At 50.6% G+C, this 21,631-nt stretch overlaps 2 protein-coding genes across 9 annotated transcripts in view; one reads left to right on the plus strand and one right to left on the minus strand.

The window, feature by feature from the left end:
- SPTAN1 (spectrin alpha, non-erythrocytic 1) overlaps positions 1-543 on the plus strand; it is a 57,948-nt gene extending 57,405 nt beyond the window's left edge. For all 8 annotated transcript variants that reach the window (XM_031450577.2, XM_064490571.1, XM_064490573.1 and 5 more), the window contains one exon: positions 64-543. In XM_031450577.2, coding sequence (XP_031306437.1) covers positions 64-189 — 126 coding nt within the window. In that variant the 3' untranslated portion in view covers positions 190-543. The remainder of the gene's footprint in view (positions 1-63) is intronic.
- DYNC2I2 (dynein 2 intermediate chain 2) lies at positions 541-15,998 on the minus strand. The gene is made up of 9 exons (XM_010984267.3): positions 15,805-15,998; positions 8,575-8,823; positions 3,962-4,071; positions 3,298-3,455; positions 2,639-2,748; positions 1,972-2,139; positions 1,546-1,778; positions 1,120-1,277; positions 541-901 (listed from the first exon to the last, which is right to left on the minus strand). The coding sequence occupies exons 1-9, from the start codon at positions 15,988-15,990 to the stop codon at positions 663-665; spliced, it is 1,611 nt and encodes a 536-aa protein (XP_010982569.2). The 5' UTR covers positions 15,991-15,998; the 3' UTR covers positions 541-662.
- Between the last annotated feature and the right edge of the window lie 5,633 nt (positions 15,999-21,631).

Here is a 21,631-nt window from a genome sequence, read left to right on the forward strand (position 1 = left end):
CCCGCTGCCTCAGTCAGTGTGGCTGGTGGTGGCTTGGCTAACAGGTGCCACTTTCTCCTCCAGAACCTGACTCGGGAACAAGCCGATTACTGCGTCTCCCACATGAAGCCCTACGTGGACGGCAAGGGCCGCGAGCTCCCCACTGCTTTCGACTATGTCGAGTTTACCCGCTCGCTCTTCGTGAACTGATCCTCTGCCCCTAGGTTAGCCTGGCCCACGCTGCTTGCCCTGCCGTCGCCCTGCTGCATGTCAGCGCATCTCTGTGCCCTTCAGGAAACGCTCCAGTGTTTCTTTCCAGTGTAACCTTAACCTGCTTAGCCTGAGGTAAGATTTAGTAGAAAATGGTGCTTCAATAAACTGCTTCTAGTCCAGTCGCTACTGCCCTGTTGCTCTGGGGACCCACTTCCTGTCTTGAAGCCAGCTGCCCCATTCCGACTGCAGAAAATCTAAGCAGCTGGCTGGCTCCCCTCTTGTTCTGCCCCCTCTCCGCCCAATTTTCTGTTTTCACGTAAAAGACAAATAAACGACTTGACACCCCCAAAAGCTCATCTTGTCTTCATTCAGCTTCCATCAGAAACACACAGCACCAGTGCAGCCTCACCCCACCTGCCTCTGCATTTAGAGACTCTCCCCACCATGGCCCAGCTGTTGCTCTGTCACCCTCAGGCGGCCACCTCTGCTGCCAGCTGGTCCAAGTCCTCTGTTTCCCGAGGTCCTTGTTCAGTGAACTCAGTACTCAGCTGCCATACCTTTACTGTGCCCTTGGCATCGCCAGCAGCCAGCAGCTTGGTCTGCTGGCGATTAAATTCAAGACAGTAGACAGGGCTTTCGTCCTGGGTTTGCTTGATTGAAACTGTGGGTTTCTGGGAGCTTTTCTGGAGATCAAACAGCTGTACATCACCTTCAGGAAGAGAGTTGTGGAATCAGAAGCCCAGAGCAGTGGCCTCTGGGCCTCTTCACAGTTCCCTGTGCACAAGATGAGGCTGATCCTCAGTTCAGCTCTCCACCCGACCTGAGGAATGTCATCCTCACCCCATGGATAGTCTCTGCTCAACCCAGAGTTCCAGGTACAGGCTGGGCTCGTGTCATTAATGGATCCAAGTCTGGTCCATTTCCTACCTTCCCCAGAAGCAGCTGCAAACACCAAAGGGCGCACTGGGGACCAGCGCACAGCAAACAGGTACTTGTGGGACAGCTGCAGCGAGGTCAGGGGCTGCGCCTGCAGCATGGAGTACAGGTGGACGTGGCCGTCTGTCCCCGCGCTCAGGAACAGATTCCTAAATAGGATGCAGAGCACACAGCCAGGCAAGGGGGGCAGTGCTGGGGGCCCAGGTACAGCTGGGGCCTGGCTGTCAGGCTCCTGAAAGGCCTCCCTAGATGCCCCCAAACCTGAGATCTTCTTGGTAAGAAGGGGCCAATTCCCTGGGGCCAACCACTGGGGCCCTCGATAATGGGGCTAAAGTGAGGGAGCCCTGGACCCAGAGCAGAGTGCAGGTCCTGTAAGCTGGTCTACAGCATGGCCGGGCAGACTGTCACCCTCCCTACCTGTGGAAGGGGGAGCAGCTCACGGAGTAGACGGGGCCGCCATGGGGAGAGAAGGTGAACCGTGCCGGGGCCCGCAGGGGCACAGAGCTGGGCGTCCGTGCGAGGGCAGCCTCCTCCGCTGCCAAGGAGCACTTGAGTGAGTAGCCGCCTTCCGTGCCCAGCACAAAAAGGCTGGGGTCAAAGCTGGAGAAAGCCACCGCCGTGGCGCCCACCTCGGTCTCCCCCCGGGGAGGCTGTGAAGAGAAGAGCAGCAGGGCAGAGCTCAGGGGGTCTGCTCACGGCGGCCCCAAGGAGCCCAGGCACACGCGTGGACGCTGTGGCCCACAGGGGCTCCTGCCTGCCCGCCCGCCCCCAGGGCTCCCTGGCTCAGGGGGTCCCACTGCCTTCGGGGCCCGTTTCCAGGGCGGCGGCCTCGCCCCCACGTACCTTCTTTAGCTTGGTGTTCCTGGGGAGCTGCTGCACGGCCAGGGCGAAGCCTGCGCTGAGCTGCAGCCGGCCGGCCCCGGCCCCCTGCCAGAGCAGCACCTTCCCGTCAGTGGCCACGCTCAGCACCTGGAAGCGGTGGCTATGCCGGGGCTCCGGGAGCCAAACCACCTGGACCACAGGGTGCAGGGCTGAGGTCAAGGATGCCCACCCCACCTCCCAGTAAGACCAGATGTCACTCTCCACCCCGGCCCTCCCCTTCTCTTCTAGGTCAAAAAAAAAAAAAAAAAAAGGCTTCTGGGAGAGGCCTGGGAGCCACCTCACCCAAGGGGAGCAGATGCAGGGGGTTCCAAGGTCCCTCCCCTAGTCCAGCAGAAAACCAGGACAGAACAGTGGGGAACCTCTCACTGCAACTCTGGAGAAGACTGGGGATGGCCAGGGCCTGCGAAAGGGAGAAGTTGGGCGGGGGGTCCTGCTGGGGGCAGGATATGACTATGGCCTGGGAAAAAGCCAAAGCAGCTGTCCAACCACCAACCCCCTGGTGACCTTCTTCCCTGGCTATGCCTAGGGCACCCCTGTCCTACTGTGCATCAGGGAGCAGGCCCAAAACAGCATGGCCTCGCTCAGAGAAGGGGAGGTTCTGCCCCGCCAGGCAGGCCGCTGCTCTGACCTGGTACACAGGGTCGGTGTGTGTGTCGTCTGTCAGGCCCGTGCGCCAGAGCAGTGGGTCCTCAGGACGGCTTATGTCCCACACCAGAACCTCGCCACTGTACAGCCCACCTGCAGGACCAAGCGGGCCTGGGCAGGAAGCCCAGCTTCCGGGCCAAGCACCCACCCCTCCAACCCACTGAGCCAGGGCATCGGGCCACTTTCCCAAAAACCACCCTAAGGAGGAAACATCCTAGTCCCCAGGCCCCGTGCTCTCCCCTGCTGTGCCACACCCCAGGGAGCCTCTCCTGCTGCCAGGATGCTCTTCCCTGCCCAGCACCACGCCATTCCCTCCACCTGCCCCCTTTCCCAACATGCACAGCTCCCATCACTACTGACAGCTCCCAAAGGGTGCCTGCTTCATCCTGCCTTTTGTCCCAACCTCTGCCTCTTGTCCTCCCACAAGACTCAGCTAAGGACCTGCCTCCTCTTCTTTCGAGCTCTGTGCCCAGCACAGACACACTCAGCATCCTCACTTGGGCCCAAGGGTCAGGGCCACCTGTTGTCTCTGCCTCCCTCATAGCCTTGGCCATGCCCAGGCGCTGAGGGCTCAATGGCAGGCTCCCCTTGCCCACCCTCTGCAGGGTGGGAAGCAGAGACGAGGTAAACCAGTCGCCTCACCTGCAACATGGGAGGGCTGTGTGGGGTGGAAGGCCAGGCACATGACAGCACTGGGCACCTCCACCACCGCTGATGGCTGCTGGGGGTTCAGGCCTCGCCGGTCCAGGTTCCAGGCGCACACAAAGGATTTCAGCGTGCTCCAGTCCCCGTCGTCCAGCCTGCACAGAAAGTGCCTGAGCCAGCTCTGCCCCTAGGCCAGGGTTTCCTCCCCGCCACCCCATTGCCCAAACCACCTCACCCCCAACTCCCACAAACAGATCCGCCTCTGTGTCCCCATTACACCCAGACCCTGTCCTGGGTATCAAAGTGGCAGAGGCTCCAACACGGCACCCCCAGCACATGAGTTTCTCTGGAAAAGGGTCTCCAGGAACCAAGAGTTGGGGAACCTGGTCATATCAGGAGACAGATCTTGGACTAGACAAGGCAGGCCCGGGGCTCCCTGCCCAGTGCTGGCCAGGGGGCACTGGGAGTCCTGGGCTCTAAGCCCTTCCCTTCCCTGTTCTTCTCCTGCCAACCCAATGCCGAGGCAGCCTTGAGAAGGAAGACTCCCAGAAAGGCCAAGCACGGGGCCAACCCCTCCCTGCGCACACAGGGAGACAGAGGCTCAGACATGGCTCTCAGGGCCTTCAGCCGCCCTGCACCACCCCACCCCGCCACCACTTACCGGCCATAGGCACAGGCCACCACGGACCCGGTGCTGTTCCAGGAGACGCTGGTCACATGCAGACCCTGCCCTTGGGCTGGGGGGTAGCCCAGGGTGTGCAGGCAGGTCACCTGCAAGAGACAGACCATCCCTAACCCTGAGCCCCAAAGCCACCCAGCAGATGGCCTCACGGCCACCTAACAAAAACCACCCACAGGCTTGTGCCTCCCAAAAGATTCCCTGTAAGTGATTCAAGTCCACCGCCCAGCCCTGGAGAGAAGTGTGGAGGCTTCGTCCCAACATCTCCCCTACCAGGATGCTTCCAGAAACCCAGAAGGAAGGGCCCTGTGAACCGAGACAGACACCAGGCTCCAGATCAAAGCTGGACCCTCACTCACATCTGTTCTACACATGGCTTCAAAAGCTCTGGCTTCTGGAGCTGGACGGTGGCGATGGCTGCACAACAATGTGAATGTACTCAATGCCACATGACTGTACAGTTAAAAATAGTTAAAATGGAAAATTTTGCTATGTGTATTTAAACACACACATAAATTCTATTTAAACACACACACAAAATTTTTTTAAAGCTCTGGCTCCTGGTTTCTCCGCCTACAGCGGGCCAGCAACAGCTAATGAGAAAGCGGCAGCGCCGCCAGGGCGAGGAGTCGGCGCACTTTCCGGGAGTAATTTGCACCACAGACCAAAACTCCTGTGAAAAGTTTCACACTTCTTGACGTCGTAACTCCATGTAAAGAACCTATCCAACGGAAAGAATCCAAAATCTGTGAGCTGTCCGGTGGGATCCGCTGTACCCTGCTGGTGAGAAGGCAGGACGGCGCGGCTGCTGCGGAAAGCGGCCTAGCAGCTCCTCAGGACGCCCGTCACCCTGTGGCCCAGCGCTCTTCTCCCGGGTACATACCCAAGAGAACTGAAAACACACGTGCGTTTACACAAGACCTGGTACACCAATGTCCACAGCATTGTTCATGAGAGCCACAATGTCCATCGACCGATGGACAAGTGGGGTACCTCCCACAACAGAGCGTAATTCAGCCATAAAAAGGAATGACGCCCTGACAGAGGCTACAACACAAGGGCCCTTGATAACACTCTGCTGAGTCGAAGGCGCCGACCACAAAGACCACTTGTTGTATTTGATTCCATTTATATGAAATGTCCAGAAAAGACAAAGCTAGAGATAGAAAGTGGACTAGCAGTTGCCAGGAGCTGGGGGCCGGGGGGATGGGGAGTGACTGGATATGGGGTTTCCTTCTGAAGGGAGGTGATGAAGATGTTCTAAAAATGACTGTGACAATGGTTACATACCTCTGGAAATATACTAAAACCCACCAAACAGTATACTTTAAAATTATATGAGAAGCAGTGGGGGAGGGTACAGCTCAGCGGCAGAGTGCCTGCTTAGCGCGCACCAGGTCCTGGGTTCAATCCTCCATATCTCCATATAAACAAACAAACCTAATTACCTCCCCCCAAAAAAGAAAAAAGGCGAGGGGATAGCGCAAGTGGTAGAGCACATGCTTTAGCATGCATGAGGTCTTGTGTTCAATCCATAGTACTTCCTCTAAAAATCAAGAAATAAACCAAATTACCTCCCCCTGCAAAAATAAACAAACCAAAAAAATTATATAAGAAGTAAATTATATCTCAAAAAATATTTATTTAAAACAAAGCTATACAGTGGGGCAGGAGAAAACCTTGGGGGGTCTACGGATGTTTGGTTTCTGGACCTGGATTCTGGCTCCACACGCGTTTTCACTGTGCGAGAAGTATGGACTGAACACGTGTAAACTGCATGTTTTCATGCTGTAGTCAGTAAACGTTTACATTAAAGATAAACTATACACATGATTTATCATAACACCATTTATAACTGCAATCATAGTACAATTTAGAATCTAAAGATGGGCTGTTCTGTACCTTCACTGGTGGGTATATGTTTGCCAAGATCAACACACAGGGTGAATTTACTTGTATAGAGAATGCACCTCAATAAGCCTGACTCGGAAAAGAAAAATTATGGTGAAACATTATACGGCATTTAAAAAGGACACAGGTGAAGTCTGTGTAGCAACCTGACAACACAGAACAGGCTTTGCTTCTGAAAAGACCCCAAGGTCGGCCACGCGCCTCACAGCTGCCAGCCACACACACGTGCGCACAGAGGCAGGACACAGCAGAGGCCCAAGGCTCCGGGGGCGCCCAGGTGACCTCTCCCTCTTCGCTAATTCCAAAGTGTTCAGCCACGCTGCCATTGTTACTTTTTTTTTTTGAGTAAAAACCCTGAAGTGAATGTCCCTCCCTTTCACCAGCCACCCATTTGCCTGTTTTGAGTTGGGTAAGGGCTGCCCCAGCCTCTGTCCTGTGGCTCTGGGAGCCATCCTGTACTCAGTCAGCCTCCTGGGCCCGCCTCTCTGTGAATATTCATAAGGCGCCTGTGGGCACTCCTGCAGACCGCCTGCTGAGCCCAGAAGGACCAAGGGCTGAGGGGTCACCAGGCCAGAGCTGGGGAGCTTGGGCAGGAGGCTGTGGGAAGGGACTGGGTCCTCTCAGTGATGTCTCAAGGCACGAAAGCTACAGCTCCCTGAAGCAAATTAGTGATGGTCAAGTCTACACAGCCAGCCCTGGCCAGGTCTCTCCAGATGATGCCCAGTGGCACACGGGGTAAAACCTCCTTGACTCTCTGAGCCAGAGCTGCCAGCTGCACAGGAGTAGGGCCAGGGGAGGGACAGAGGGAGGACTGGGCTCACTTGGGGCACAACCTAGGGTATCTCTGTCGCTCCATGTGCTCTGCTTTTGTCATTGTATTTAGAATTGTGCAGTTACAGTCTTTCATAAGAGAGGCATCTCAGCCTTTCTCAGGCTGCTACAACCAAGGACAGCGGGGAAATGTCAAGGCCAATACCTTGACAGCTGGAGGAGAGACAGCAAAACCCAATGCATCAGCCCAAATAGTAATTCTACTAGGGAGAAATAAACAAAAAATTGATGCAAAAGAAGAAAAACGAAGACAGAGAGATTCCTTCAGTTCTGTTATGTAACAGCAAGATTTGAAAGCATGACTCCTCTGCCCCACATTCAGGAATAGCTAAGAAACTTCGGGGCCATCAGGGGACTGCACGCCACATGGCCACTCAGGGCACTGCCTAGCCTCCCACCCAGTCACATGTTCCTGGAGGATATGTTTCTGAAGTGGGGCTGCTGCTGGGCTGTCCCCTGACAGTGTCTGGGCAGCGGGACGCCACGCAGGTTCCAGGAGGACTGGGGCACCCCCGCAGGAACTGACATGGAAAGCTGTGGTGAGTGAGAAAGGTCACAAATGAAATGTACAGTGCTTTCCACTTGTTTACAACGTTCTTAATGACCACGGCAGTAACGGTAATGCTACGTGTCAGCGTAGCCCAGGAACGACTCTAAAGGCCTCTGAACTAGGGTTCCCGCTCACTGCCTACACATTACGTGTTCTGTATTTCTGCAATGGCTGAGTTTATTACAATGAGCATGTATTACTTTTGTAATGAGAAAAGAGTAGCTGTATTTTAAAGACGGGGAAAGTAATACACACATGGACCAAACTAATCCACAGAAGGCGGAAAAGGGTTAACAGTGAAAAACAAAAGCTTAACCCCTCTGAATGTAACTGTCAAACGGGCACGCTGAGCTGAGATTTTAACGTTCATTAAGTTATTCTTGTGCTCTGCTTGAGAAGATTCAATGGCTCCACACTTTGGTATGGCCTTGGCAATTGTTTTTTTCAGAGCAATTTTGAGGATTTCTCTCAACTAAATCAACTCTCCCACACCTGCCAATGATTTGGTGGAACCAGGGCAGCTGTGTACCTGGAAACAGATGGAAGGAAAGCACAAGAGGAAGGGAGGAGAGAGGGACTGCTGACCTCTGAACACAGAATTACACAGTTCCACTTCTAACAGAAGAAAACATTATATAAGAAAAGTTCTCACAGGCTGCTGAGCAAGCAACCTGTCCACAGGCAACGCCACGGTGGAGCAGAAGCCAAGGGCCCCTCCTTTATTCAGAGGCTCCCTGATCTCAAAGCCTAGGCTGCATATCCAAATGGACATCTGAGTTTACAGGGTGACAGCTCTGAGCTGTGCCTCAAGACCAGAAAGACTTGGAGAGTACGGTAGTGAAACCAGACAGACCAGGACGCAAATTCCAGCTCTGCCAGTTACGGCTGTGCCACCTTGGCTAAGTCACTTAGCCTGTCTGAATCTCATCTACAAAATGGAGATCAGGATAGCACTACCTCGCACAGTCGTCCTGAGGAGTAGATAAGCCGGCGCAGAGCGCGCCTGGGGAACCACGTGGTCAGGAACATAAGATCCAGAGTCAGACTGCCCAGGTTCAAATCCTGCCCCCACCACTGCCTAGAGGTAAAATGGGGAAACTGACAGCATCTACTTCAAGGGCAGCGGGTAAGGCCCCATGACTGCTTCTCGTAAAGCTCAGCTTAGCACTTGGCAGAAAAGCAAGAGGCCAGTGAATGCTGCTGCTGTCACTGTTATTATTCTCATCTGAGCAGCACTCAGGGACTTAAAATGGGGTAGAGCCCGGACCTGAGGCCTCCCAGGCCGGCACCAGCCCACCCCTACCGTCTGCTGCTGCTCGGCCCAGTTCACTTCGAAGCCGTCAAATGCGTGGCTCTGCCAATTCTTATTCAGCTCCTGGGTGACCATGACCTCCACTCTCCGGAGAAAGGCTGCAAGCCGGGCGCCATCGTTCCAGGGCACGGATGGCACGCCCACCGGCTCGGGGGCCTCAGTCTGCACCTCGGCATCCGCGCATTTCCGGGTCTGGGCGGAGGCTTCCGCGGTGGCGATGCTGGCCGTCTGGCAACTTTTCTGGACAAGGAGATGGAAACACACAGTCACCAGCCAGCTGTGCTCCCAGCATCACCTGCCCGGGGCACCCACCCACCCCCAACTGCTGTTTATCCTCGGGCTAAAGGACCGCTGTTCATTCTGTCTGCCCAGCATCTGTCCATTCCTCTTGTAACTACCCCGTCTTTCTTAGGAGGAACCCACTCAGTGGCGCGGGTGGAGATGACCCACCGAGGGAGTCACGACCCCAGCCAGCCAATCAGAGCCTCAGTCCTTCCCCCAGCCACAGTGACTGGTCTGCAGTAACCCAATAAGACCCTAACCAGGACTTCTGATGACACTATTTAGAGGGAGTGCCCTTTGTGGAGACAATGATAGCAATAGGAACCTGGTCACCTTAGAGCCAGCAGTAGCTACCAGCCAGCACTGAAGAACCTCAGACCTGGCCACCAACAGAACAACCCTCTGCTCCCTCCTTTGGCAGCCAGCCCTCTCCAGTACCTCTCCAGCAGGGTACCTTCCAAGGTGCCCCCGGGATTAAAGAAGCACACGTGTCCGTGATGCGCTAGTTGGGAGAAGGCAGGCTACCCCCCCAGCCACCACTTCGCTCCACTCTGCCACCTGTCTCCAATTCCTTGTCCCTTTTTGGCTGGGCCCAGAGACAGGCATCTGGTCAGGGAAGGAGACACAACTTTAATTTCTTGAGGACACAACCAATCTTTATCAAACAAGGGGCCCTGTTCACTGAGATTACTATTGTCTGCAAGAGGCTCTCCCCGTGTGGCCACTCACCAGGCACCTGCAGGCACAGGGCAGTGACGAGGCCCGGATCCCCGTGCTACCCTGCTCAGGCCGGGCACCAGGCCAGGGGTAGTGAGCCCGAAGGAAGATGGCTGGCCCCACACAGGAGGCAGCTCTCATTAGAACACAGAGCCCTCCACACTTGTCCCCATGCTCCTCTTCACACTCCACTTAATTCTCTCCTTGCTTGTCCATCTCCCATTAAACAATGAGCTCTTCCAGCCTAAGAATTCTGCCCTATCTTTATGTCCCCAGCACTTTGCATGGTATTTGACATACAGTACAAGTTCATTTATACTACACACACACACACACATATACACACACTTTATTTATCTATATATTTAGCATCTACTTGCCAGGCACTGTCTGGGTACTCTGGATATAGCAGAAAACAAATGTGCAAGATTCCTGGGCCCAGGGTGCTTACGTAGAGGCTGGGGGCAGGCAAATAAATAAGAACAGTATGATGGACACAAATGGCACTAGGTGGACGCAGAGGTGTGGGAGAGAAGAGAACCGCAGGGAGGTTACTGGGATGGGATGTCGAGGGAGGCCTCTGGGGAGATGGCATTTGGGCTGAGGTGTGAAGGACAAGTGGAGAGCTACAGGAAAGAGGACTTCAGCAGATGCAGAGAAGACCAGAGCAAAAGCCTATGGTAGAAAAGGCCCCAAGTTCAGAGGCTGGACAGCAGCCGGTATACGCAGGAGCAGAAGGTGAGGGAGGGCGGCCATTGACTAGGTCCAGGCCATGGGGAATCTGCGAGCCAGGACGAAGGGCTGGGGATTCCCTCGAGGCATAAGCCACAGGACCATGATGTCAAACCAGGATGGGCCTCTGGGTGCTCAGGGAGCGGTTGTGGGCAGGAGGGCAGATGCCTCTGCTCTGAGAACTAGTGGATGGGGTATCCTTGAACTGAATGTGAGGACAAATTCCAGGAGAAGAGAATACAAACAGAAAGGAAGAACAGAAAGGCAGCCCTTCTATTAAACCAGCTTTAATCTGAGGATACCTCTCAGACATCCACATGGAGGTGTCAAGGGTTCCCGAGAGAGGTCCCAAGACCAGAGGCTCCTGAAAGCATCCAATCAGAGATGTGACTTGAAGTCACAAGACTGGAGAAGTCCACAGAGGGAGCATGCGCATTAAGAAATCAATGGATGGGCACGAGAATCAGAAAGTCAACATGCTGAGCCAAAATGTTAAGAGATTGTGGGTGAATCTCAAACTTCCTGGAAGCCACGAAGATGGTAACAGTGTCAGTTATTAAGTGCTAACTAGGGCACTAACCCATAGCTTTGCCCATATCATCTTATTTGTCCTCAGGGCCACCCTATGAAGTAAATCCTATTTTTGCATTACTAATGCTGGCACTGAGACAAGGAGAAGTTAAGTAACTCACCCAAGGTCACACAGCAAAGAAGAGACCCCAGTGGAGCTTGAACCCAGGCAGTCTGACCCACACTAAATTGTCTCAGTCATGCTGTTTTCTCTCAATCCAAAATCCTGGCCACTAACCACATCAGATGAACTCAAAACAGTGTTTCTAAGAGAATGTTACATGAATGTCCTAATGTAAAAATTAATGTAAAATCACAACCATAGGCAAAAATGTCCACAGAGATGACAAGTTCCTAACTTTTCAGGTGTTTCTATTAACGTTTCTTTGCTGCTTGCTTATTCAGGCAAATAACAGATGCCAAAACACTAAGGAAAATTTATGGACCAAAAAAACCCAAAATTAATGACACTGTACCTGTAACATTCTTCTATGAACTGATAAAAAACCACCGTAATTCCCCCTTTGCTCAGGGATGCCTAAGGCAGCCTCCACGGTTAGAGATCCCATAACTGGCCCCACCCTGACCCATCTGGGGCTGGGGGGCTGCGTCCTAAACTGAGAAACACCGAACCATACAGAGAGAACACGCAGAGGTCTGGGACCACATGCAGCTGAAGGCCGAGCTCCCTCATCCCCCTGGGTGGTAACCACCACCAGCAAATACGGAGGGCAGCTCCTCCTTTCGCCCTCCTAACCCACCTGAGCCGCACACCTCACTCCAGAGTGGAACAGGACCTCAGAGACAATTCTAGACTTACGACCTCAATGAGCAGGGCCCTAGAATCACCGAGAGGTTTGCTAATAGACAAACTGCTGCCTCCTCCCCCTGTACCAAGTTTCTGGTTCAGTAGGTCTAGGGTGTGGCCCTAGAAACTGCTCAGCCAGTAAGCCCCCAGCTGATGCCAATGCTAAGGTAGGCGGGGAGGGCACTCACCCCTCATTTGTATGCTTCCCATGGCCACACCCCTGGCCCCAGCGCCCATCATCTCTGCACCCTTACGGTGCAGACAGTGCTGGCATCACCGCCCTTTCCCCTATGCTGGGGGCCTGGGATTCAGCTGGGATGGGATGAGCTGAGACAGAGCTCCTCCCCAGGGGCTTAGAATGCTGCCAATGTGAACGTGGCTCCTCACTGTCACCTTGCCACTTCCATTCACGTCCACCTCCACTTCCCCTTCCTACCAGAATTTCCCTCTTCCTCAGGTTCCTGTCACTCCCCAGCCCTTCTTTCCATCTCCTTTCGATGACCCCTGACCTAATTCAGCAGCTCTCCATCAGCAGAGCTAACAAAATTTGACCCAAGTGGGAAGTACGTTTTGATGTTAACTAGCAGAAGTAGTGAGATGAGAATATTTTGGATACAGAGTTGAGCTAAGTGGAGTTTTGTGATGCAACATGGACAATTACATTGTCTCATTCCCGTGAGACCTCCAAGAGTGTAGGGTAACCAAACCAGAAACTCCTGTTTACTTGAACTTGCTTCTTGACTATGTCAGGGCAGCAAACAGCTACTCTAAGGATGACTCGGAGCCAAGAGTCAACCAATGAAGCAAACAACGATGAACATTTTCACAGAAGCTGGGAGACCCTGTTATGCGACACCACCTTTGAGTTATAATTGTTACAGGCTATTTCAGTGTTGTTTTAGTCTTTTAATCCCTTCATATGTGCCTTGAAAAAAAACAATCTAATATCAAAACTGTCTCTGGGAGTGTAGGGGATATAGCTCAGTAGCAGGGCTTGGCATGCTTGGCATGCCCGAAGTCCTAGGTTCAACCCTCAGAGCCTCCGTTATGGGAAAAAATGAAATGAAATTAAAAAAAAAAAAAAACTGCCTAGCAAACTCCAAAACATTGAGAACCACAAATCTAATTCTTAAAAATCTTTGAGTCCAGACCCCAGGTTAAAAACAAACAGCCTCCAGCAGGGGGTGCCATATGCTACAGAACCCACCAAGGCAAGGTAGCAGCCACAGGTCCAGGGAGAGGGAGGAGTGGACAGGTACGTAGCTAAGTTTAATTCAAAGCAGGAGGGAAGAAATGCAACAGAATGCAACCCATGGATGACAGGACACAAAAAAGTATTCAGTTCAGTATTTTCTGGGGGCTTCTCGGAGAGGCAAAAGTACAAGAGACCCACTCCCTGCCATCTGGGAGCCCAGAGCTCAAAGAAGACAGATTTGAATGCCCAGAATGTATCTGATGATAAAAAAAAAAAGTTCTACAACTAGATGGTGGTGATGGCTGCACACTGTGAATGTACTTTACATCACTGAGTTATACACTTTAGCAGGGTACATTTTATATGTATCTTACCATAAAAAGGGAAAATGCACCCTACATTCTGATAGGATCAGAATGGGTTTCAGAAAGGTCACTCTGATGGAAAATGGGATGGATTAAATTAGTGGTTCTCAAGTTTTACTATGCAGTGACCTGGGGAGCTTTTATAAAACCAGATTCCCAGGTCACACTACATACCAATTAAACCAGAATCGCTGGAGGTAGGAATCAGACATTCATATTTGTCAAGACTCTGCAGGGCGTTCCAATGTCAGCCAAGTTTGAGAAAGCAGATGAGCAGAGTCAAGAGCCCTTCACCTCAGACAGCGGACTGGTCCCCTGGTTCCTGAGACTCGTAATCCCCTCCACCTGGACAGCACTGGGTTCTTTAAGTGCTTTTTCATCAGCAATCTCATTTAATCTCTCTAACAAGACCCTCTTTGTAGAACACATCACATGACTGACCCAAGGCCAAGCCCCCAGAGTCCATGCACTCAAATCCAGGTCTCAAGTCAAAGTCCAGGACCCTGTTCCTCTGTGAACAAATCAGGATATAACAAGAAAAGTTAAGCCAGGCCAAAAACCATTACTATTTTTAAAAAAAATCCATCACTGGAACGTGAAAGTATCTTCCACTGTTGCACCACTACATGGGCCAAGCAAAGAACAATGTTTGGCTTTTCCAAAAGAACTTCCAAAAACATTAAGAACTGCATAAAAATTTAGCTGAAATACTCACTGCAGGGTTTATTGATGAGAAAAATTGGAAACAGCCCATCAAAGGGGACTGGTAAAATAAAATAAGGTTATAAAAAGACTTTAAACACGAAAGGATGTTCAGGGTGTATTAGGTGAAAAAAGTAGGTCTATCAAATGTTATGCACAATTCGATTCCATTTTTGTAAAAGAGAAGACAAAACAGAGATGGGACAGGTTCAAACCAAATGGCTGGAGAATGAGACTGTGGGATGGTTTTTATTTCCAGTTTTTGCTTATCCAGATTTTTTTCTAAATTGGGGACACATAACTTTAATAAAGAGAAAAAATTTAACTTGGAAAAAGCAATTTACCACTTTCCTTCGGCCCCTTCAACATTCTTACAATTTAATAAAGAATCTCCTTCAGTAGGACAGGAGAGACTGATTCAAGGGAACCATCTCAGAGATGAAAGCCTTTTATGCCTCAAGTGTTAGAGTCAGTTCTTAGAGACCTACGGGTTAAAGCCATAGCTACAAGAAAAGTAACATGCCTCAATATCATTCTTTGTTTAAAAAAAAAAAAAAGTAAAAAGTTACATCGAGTCAGTGGTTCCCAACCTGCAGTCTTCTAAAATCTGAATCTTCAGCAAGCAAGAGCTATTTCAAGTTTGTTTTTCTTTTAAGCCAGTGAATGTGAATTACACCTTTACCTTCGATAAGGACGGATGGGTGTAACTAAAATTTCCACTGCCTTTGCTTTTAACTAGAACCATTCCTGTGCAGCATGGTGAAGTGGGAAGTGCTTGGAAGCCAGATCAAATCTGGCCCAAGACCTGCGGGCTGTTGGCCTGAGGTAAGAAATCTGTTCTCAGGAGTAAGACTTCATGGAAACCTCAGTGCTGTTGGTGAGGACGGGGCTCTGCAGGTTCAACCATCTGTGTGGCAAACGAAGCCTCAGCTTCCTCTTTAAGGAAATGAGCAGCCTCCTGCAGTGCTCAAATTCACTAAGGAAAAGCCAACATCCTTACAATGACCGGCAAGGATCGACACTCCTCCTGCCTCTCCTTACCCTCTCTGACCTCACCTGGGACCATTCTGCCTGTCTTTCCTTTCCAGCCCCACTTGCCTCCTCATTTGCCAGATCCGCTCCAAGCCCAGGGCTTTTGCACTTGGAAATTTGCTCTACCTGGACAGTTCTACCTCATGTATCCACTTAGTTAATTCTTTCACTCAAACATCACCCTCTCATTGAGGCCCGTCCTGCAATCCAGTCTAATCCTTCACCCCTTTTCTTTTGTCCATGGCACTATACACCTCTAATACACTATATAATTTAGTTCTTTATGACATGCGTCCTTTATTTTCTGTCCCCTGCAAACAACCGCGCATGTGAGTTCCAGAAGGGAGCTCATTCACTGATGACTGATGAATCCCCAGCGCTAGAACCTCTTCCTACACAGCAGGCGCTCAGTCTACACACAGACCCCTCAGACGACCTGGTACCCAGTAGCCCTGCTCTCATCTCAAACAACCTCGTTTGTGGGCTTTGTAGTAAACTATGTACTAGAAAACCGATCTTAGGATGCAGTTTGTTTTTTGGGTTTGTTTGTTTGTTTGTTTTACGTAAAAGTAAGTTTGAAATACCTAAAAACTGCAGTTCCTACAAAATTATTCCACACGTAGGGTCTGTAGAGGTCTTTAAAGAAAAACCCTTTTTGTTGCTTCAAAGACTGGGGAAATTGGGAGGAGAGTATCCCGAGGGTTAGTTTCTGTGGGTTAAAATATAAAAACGGTGCGGCGTCAGAACCGGGCCCTGCGGCCGAGCGTAGTCCCTCGCCCTCCCGCCCCTGTGGCCCAGAGCCGGCAGCGCGCCCTCACCGTCTCCCCGCGGATGCCCTGGACGCCCCTCCACTGCGAAGGCACGGACGCCACGCCCAGGGTCTCGTCCTGCAGAGGCCCGGGCCGCTCCGGCCCCTCGACACCCGTAGCCCCGCCTGTCGCCAGTGTCTCAGCACCCGCGCTTCCCGCCAGGCAGAGGAGCGACGGCCGCGCGCGGGTTACCATGGACACGGGTCCGCGCCCCCCCCTCGCGCCTGCGCACTCCAACGCAACCTTTGCCCCTGCGCCTCGAGCGGAAGACTGGGGATATGAGGCTATCAGCACCATTTTTTAATTTGTCAGAGTGCCCCCTCCAAGACCCGAGAAGAAGACATAAATTATTCTTTTAGGTCGACGCGACAAGAAATACCAGTTTTGGATTCTCCAACCGCAGAAGGAGCACATCTGGGGCGTGCGCGACTACTCTAGGCGGGGAGGGAAGTGCGGAAGCGCGGCACCCGTGCCAGTTTCAAAGATGGCGCTGAGCGGCCAGGTGCAGAGGCGAGGGCGGGAGGCTGCGGCCTTCGCGGGCTGCAGAGTCGTAGGGGCCTGGGAGTGCAGAGCTGACTCTGCAACCGAATGCTCCAGTGGAGCAATGCAACCGTATCGCTCCAGTTGGAGGCCACCTCGAAGCCAAGGGCTCTCCCTCTGGTCCTCAGTTTCTGTCTCGATAGAATGGCGATTTTAAACATCCATATGCAGATCCAGAATGTGGTTCCGTTGGAAGGCCCAAATGAGGTCGAATATAGAAAAATACTTGTTAGACTGAAAATAAAGACTTGAGAAACTACCAGTGATTGTCTACCGCGTCAGGTAGAGCCCAGAGCTTTCTGTATGTTGACCTTAGTAAATCCTCAGAATAACTCTATCAGTAATCAACTGTTAACATGTTGCTTGAGGGTGCTGATTGTCTGAAAAATAACTGCCCCAGATCACCCAAAAAGTCCACATCACGTTTGCCCAAGACCCCGTAGCTGGCTGCTTGGCCCCAAGGCCAAATTCTGAGCCTCTTGGCAAGAATCCTCTGGCCAGGTCCTCTGGGCCTCTTTCCTCCTATCCCTGGACTCTCAGAGGGATGGAAACCTGCCCAGAGGCCCCTCTGCACCGCCTCATGACTGAGCCCTCATTAGGACCCTGTTCCAGCCAAGGCCATGAGGACGATTAGATTAGCAACGCTGGAAAGAATAGAAGGCAATAAAAATTTCTTCCTAGAAAGAAAGTAGAACTGGGCAAAATTCTCCTTGGGAGGCCTTCCGAACACTAGAAAAATTTCACCAAACTTTCCAAAAATCACATTTAAAAAGAAGCTCAAGGCTGTGAGATTCAGGAGGCCTGGATTTGAAGCCTAAACGTTGCTATTTCCTCTTAAATAGATGTGGTTCTTCTCTGAGCCTTGGTTTCCTAGCTGTAAAGTTAGACCAGTGAGGCTGAGGCTAGTAGGACCTGCTTTATCTGACTAAGGAAGGAAAATATTTCAGGAAGAGAAAGGTAGTCCAAACAATTTCAGTGGAGTAGTGGAAACAAGCCAGCCTGCAGAGGGTTTAGGAAGGAAAGGAGGAAGTAGAGAAAGCAATGGGTATTATTGGTAAGCTCAAAATAGGAAGTAGATGTGAGTGTAAATTGGTAAATCCTAATTGGAGGGTAATTTGATCTTAATGTGTGCCTCCTCTTTAACCTAGAAATCCTACTTCTTGGAATTTTTCCTTTATCAACAATTACAGGTTTGCACAGATATTGAGACCCAAGAATATTTAGCAACTAGTCACTAACAGTAGTATTACTATGATAATAGCAAGATCCTACAGTCAGCCTAAATTTCCAAGCAAAGTCGTGGCTCATAGCACCTATTCACTAAATATTTGAGAAAGAATGGACAGTAAGCTTTTGGTGGAGTATTTCTGAAACATGGTATAGAATCTCAGGTGTAAAAAAAAAAAAATTAAAGAAAGAAAGAAAAAAAGAATCTCAGGTGATCATTAACCATGTTGTTATATTGCTGTTTACAAGTGGCAAAATGTTTGCAGCATATTAAAGTTTTTATAAAATGCCACTTATATATAGTGTATCCTGTTTTTATAACAATATGTTTCTAACAAAACCCAGAGGTATAGATCCAGATACGGAAAGCAGTTGCCACTGGATAATTAAAGTTTTATTTTTCTCTGTTTATAGGGTTCAAGTTTTATGTGGTTTATTTGTGAAAAGAAAGGAGGGGATGAATGAACAGACAAATGCTTAGCTATGCTGGAGAGAGTGTTATACCTTGGGCGAGCAGGACAGTTGGGGAAACATTTCCAGGGTGGGAGAGTCTTGAGCAGGTATATGTGTCAGAAAGGAGGAGGCTGAAAGGGAGAGCAGGGCTCACTGAAGGAGGAAGAGGGTGGAAGGGAAGGAGCAGTTGGGCAGAAAAGTGGCCCTGCGGTGTTTCTCCAGCCCTCTTTTTTCTGTCCTGAAGCCACAGGCACTCTGGCCATTCCCTGTTCCCCTGGCAGTAATTCAAACTCCTCCACCAGACCTCTGGCCTCTACCTGGAGCGCTCCTCCCTGCTCTCTTAATCTGCAGGCTTCCTTGGAAGTGTTATTTACTATGGGGACCAGATCCCAAGCCCACTGTTGGTTCCCAGGGGACTGAGTTTCTCTCCTCTGGAGCATTCCTCAAACCAACAGTAACCAGTAACCAAGTAGTAATGCCTGTCTTTGCCCCAGTGGGTCAGCTCCACCAGCATGGGGACCATAGCTGTCCCTAGAGCCCAGCACTGTGCCTGACACACGGTAAAGACTAATTGAATGAATGTCTAGCCATCAGTAAGAAGAGTTTCCAGCCTAACAGTTAGGGCAGAGCCCCTTTTAAATCTCACCTGGGACTCACCTCACCTTCCTACTCTACTTCTTGCTGCAAAAAAAATGTTCAGTAAATGTGTGTTCAGAGAAAGTTCAAATGCATTCAAGGAGGCTCTTGCAAAGAGTCAAAAAAAAAAGAAGTCATCCCCATTTTAAAACCTTGGTGGCAGTTATTTTAGGAACATTCAGTTCTGTTTAGTAAACAACTCAAATTTTTAGTATCTATACCATGCTCCAAGGATGAAACAACTAATTATATAGTAACACCTCCTGGCACATGGAGTCCCCACCATGTGCTAAGTACTTCGCATGAATTCTCACAACACCCTGATAGGTTAGGTATTATTACAACCCACATTTCACTGATGTGGGAAAGAACAAAGGCTCAGAGACCTTTGTGACTTGCCCGAGGTCATGCATAGACGGTGAGGTGGAGGTTGGATTAAAACTCAGAACTGCCTGATTCAAAAGCCCATGCTTCTTCCTTTACATCACTCCATGCCTCAATTTTCTTGTTTATAGAATTGGGATGTTAGGCCTATCTCTTGGGTTGAAATAGGACTGAATGAGTTAACACTTGGAAAGCAAGTACACAAAGCAGCACCTAATATGTTATCAGTACTTCTTAATTATTAATATCATTGTTAGCACCACACCGTAAGGGATCAGCGAGACCACACAAAGGGAGGCTGGACTTTAAAGTACAGGAAAGATTAGTCCTAAGTAACAGGATGGGTTCTCAGCACACGCACGCGCGCGCGCGTGCGCACACACACACACACACACACACACGACTGGTCATCTAAGTAAGTGCTATTGTCCCCCAAGTTGCCACCAGTTGTGTGCCAGGCACCGTGTTAGGTTCTGAGGACCATGATGGTTTCTGCTCAACAGGCTTACAGTTGCACAAGAGAGACAGTTACAATACCCTGTGAGTCAGCTCTGGGTGATGGCTAGGGAGGTGTGGTCAGCAGATGGTCCTCTGCAGTTAGGGATCAGGAAAAGCCATGGGGAGGAGAGGGCTTCTAGGCTGAGGTCTGAAGAAAAAGAAGTCAGCCTGGCAATGACAACTTGAAGGTGAAAACAGGAGTGGGAAAAGGGGGAGAGTCTTCCACGTAGAAGGAAGAGCTCTGCGAAGAAATCCCCAGGCGACAGAGAACCCGATGCCTTGAAGTTGCAGGTGCATGGGGGCCAGATCATGAAGATGCTAAAGGGACGTGGAGTTTGGACTTTATCACTAGGGCACCAGGAAACCAGTGATAAGTTTCATCAAGGAAGTGACTTAACTGGATTTATGTACTTTGAGAAGATGCCTGATTGCAGACTGGAGAATGATTTTGAACAACTAGATTCCCTTAGCCCCCACTAATTCATCCTCTCTAAGGTACGCTCTGGGGTTTTCCTGGTCATTCTTTTATGCTCTGAAGTTTAAGGTCCACTTACTCAAGAGGAATTCCAGAACTGTTTAGAATAAAGGTGGTGTCAGTAAAATAAAAGCCACTTGGAAGATGGCGTTCTGGGCAGTAGGCATTACCTCAGAGTCACATAGGCAGGCTTCCCAGCTCAGCCCTGGGAGGCCTTTACCAGCCCAGGTAAGGGCTTCATTCACTCATTCATTCATTCACTCATTCATCCTGTCACTCAGCAAATGATTATCCTACACTCGCTAGGAGTCAGATACGGTACTCAGGAGCAGCCAACGCCACCAAGCAATCCTGCTCTCTTGGAATTTACACTCTGCACATTGACACAGAAGTAATTACAGGGTGAAAGGTGCTCGGAAGAAGCCTAGGGTCATTACGGGGAGGAGGCGGTGACCGCTGGGAAGATGGAGGGTCGGGTGGGAAGGAAGTGGTGATAAAAGGTCCAGCCCTATCCCTCACATGGAAGAGCACAAATAACGGTTTTATTCAACAAATATTAATTGAATGCCTGTTATAAGCCAAAGACCAGAAGAAACACAAAGCAGGCAACGAGAACTGAGGATAAGGGTGCATCTGGGAACAACTATTTTATCCAGGGCAGAGGAGGAAGGCCTCTAGGAGGAGGTAGCATTAAAGAGGTGAATTCAGTCCCTCCAGGCTCCAAGGTTGCCTGGGGCCTGCCCTCTTTCTGCCTCTCTGCCTTTGCTTCCGCCCAGCCCAGGCCCCTACCCACCCCCACCCCCCCTCCCGGAAAGGCCCCAGCTCAAAGGTGGACTAAGACAAAGGAGCCGTAATAAACTCATTAAAACAGCTTTGTCAGAGCTGGAGTTGGAAAGTGGGAAGGAAGAGAAGGACAATTGGGTAAAATTCCCGCCCCCTTCCCCAACTGGGGGTCCAGGATGATAAATCCCCCTGCCTCACACTCACAAGCATGGCTGTAGGTGGAGCCCCAGCCTTGAACAGCCATCTGTCCACTCAGGATCAAAAAAGGCCTTGATTTTTCTTAGGACCTGCCATGTGTGAGCCCCCACACCAGTCCAGCACAGTTAATGACGGTTATTAGAAAGTCATGGAGGGGATTTTAGTGTCTGGCATTAGGGTTTCAAATCTTGGCTCTTCTGTGCAGTCACTGTGTGACTTTCTGCCCTTCCTGTCCCTTTCTGAGCCTCAGTTTCCTTTGCCTGGAATGTTTGTCTCCCAGCTCTGCAAGGTGTTGGCTCCTTTTAATTTTTTAAATCTGAGATTGAAGACTTTCTTCTCAGACCGACCTTTCCTGAAGGCTTGATTGAAGAAAGCTTTCCCTGTTATTTTCCATTGCAGCCCTGTTGGCTGTCTTCTTGGCGGACCTTCTTAACTTAGTATTACGCATTTACAGTTTGTTTCTCCACTTTGCAGTGTATGTCTTCCCACACTCTACCACGTGCTGGGACCACTGTCTCCCTAGCCTCAAGTTTACCTTTGCCAAGCCAGTGCTCATCCACAGTAGGTCATCAATAAGTATGTGCCCACCTGGAATGAATACACATCAAATGGAATGAGAACAATACCTGCCACATCTGGTAA

This window comes from Camelus dromedarius, chromosome 10 (genome assembly GCF_036321535.1).
Source record: "Camelus dromedarius isolate mCamDro1 chromosome 10, mCamDro1.pat, whole genome shotgun sequence".
In the NCBI taxonomy this organism is placed as follows: Eukaryota; Metazoa; Chordata; class Mammalia; order Artiodactyla; family Camelidae; genus Camelus; species Camelus dromedarius.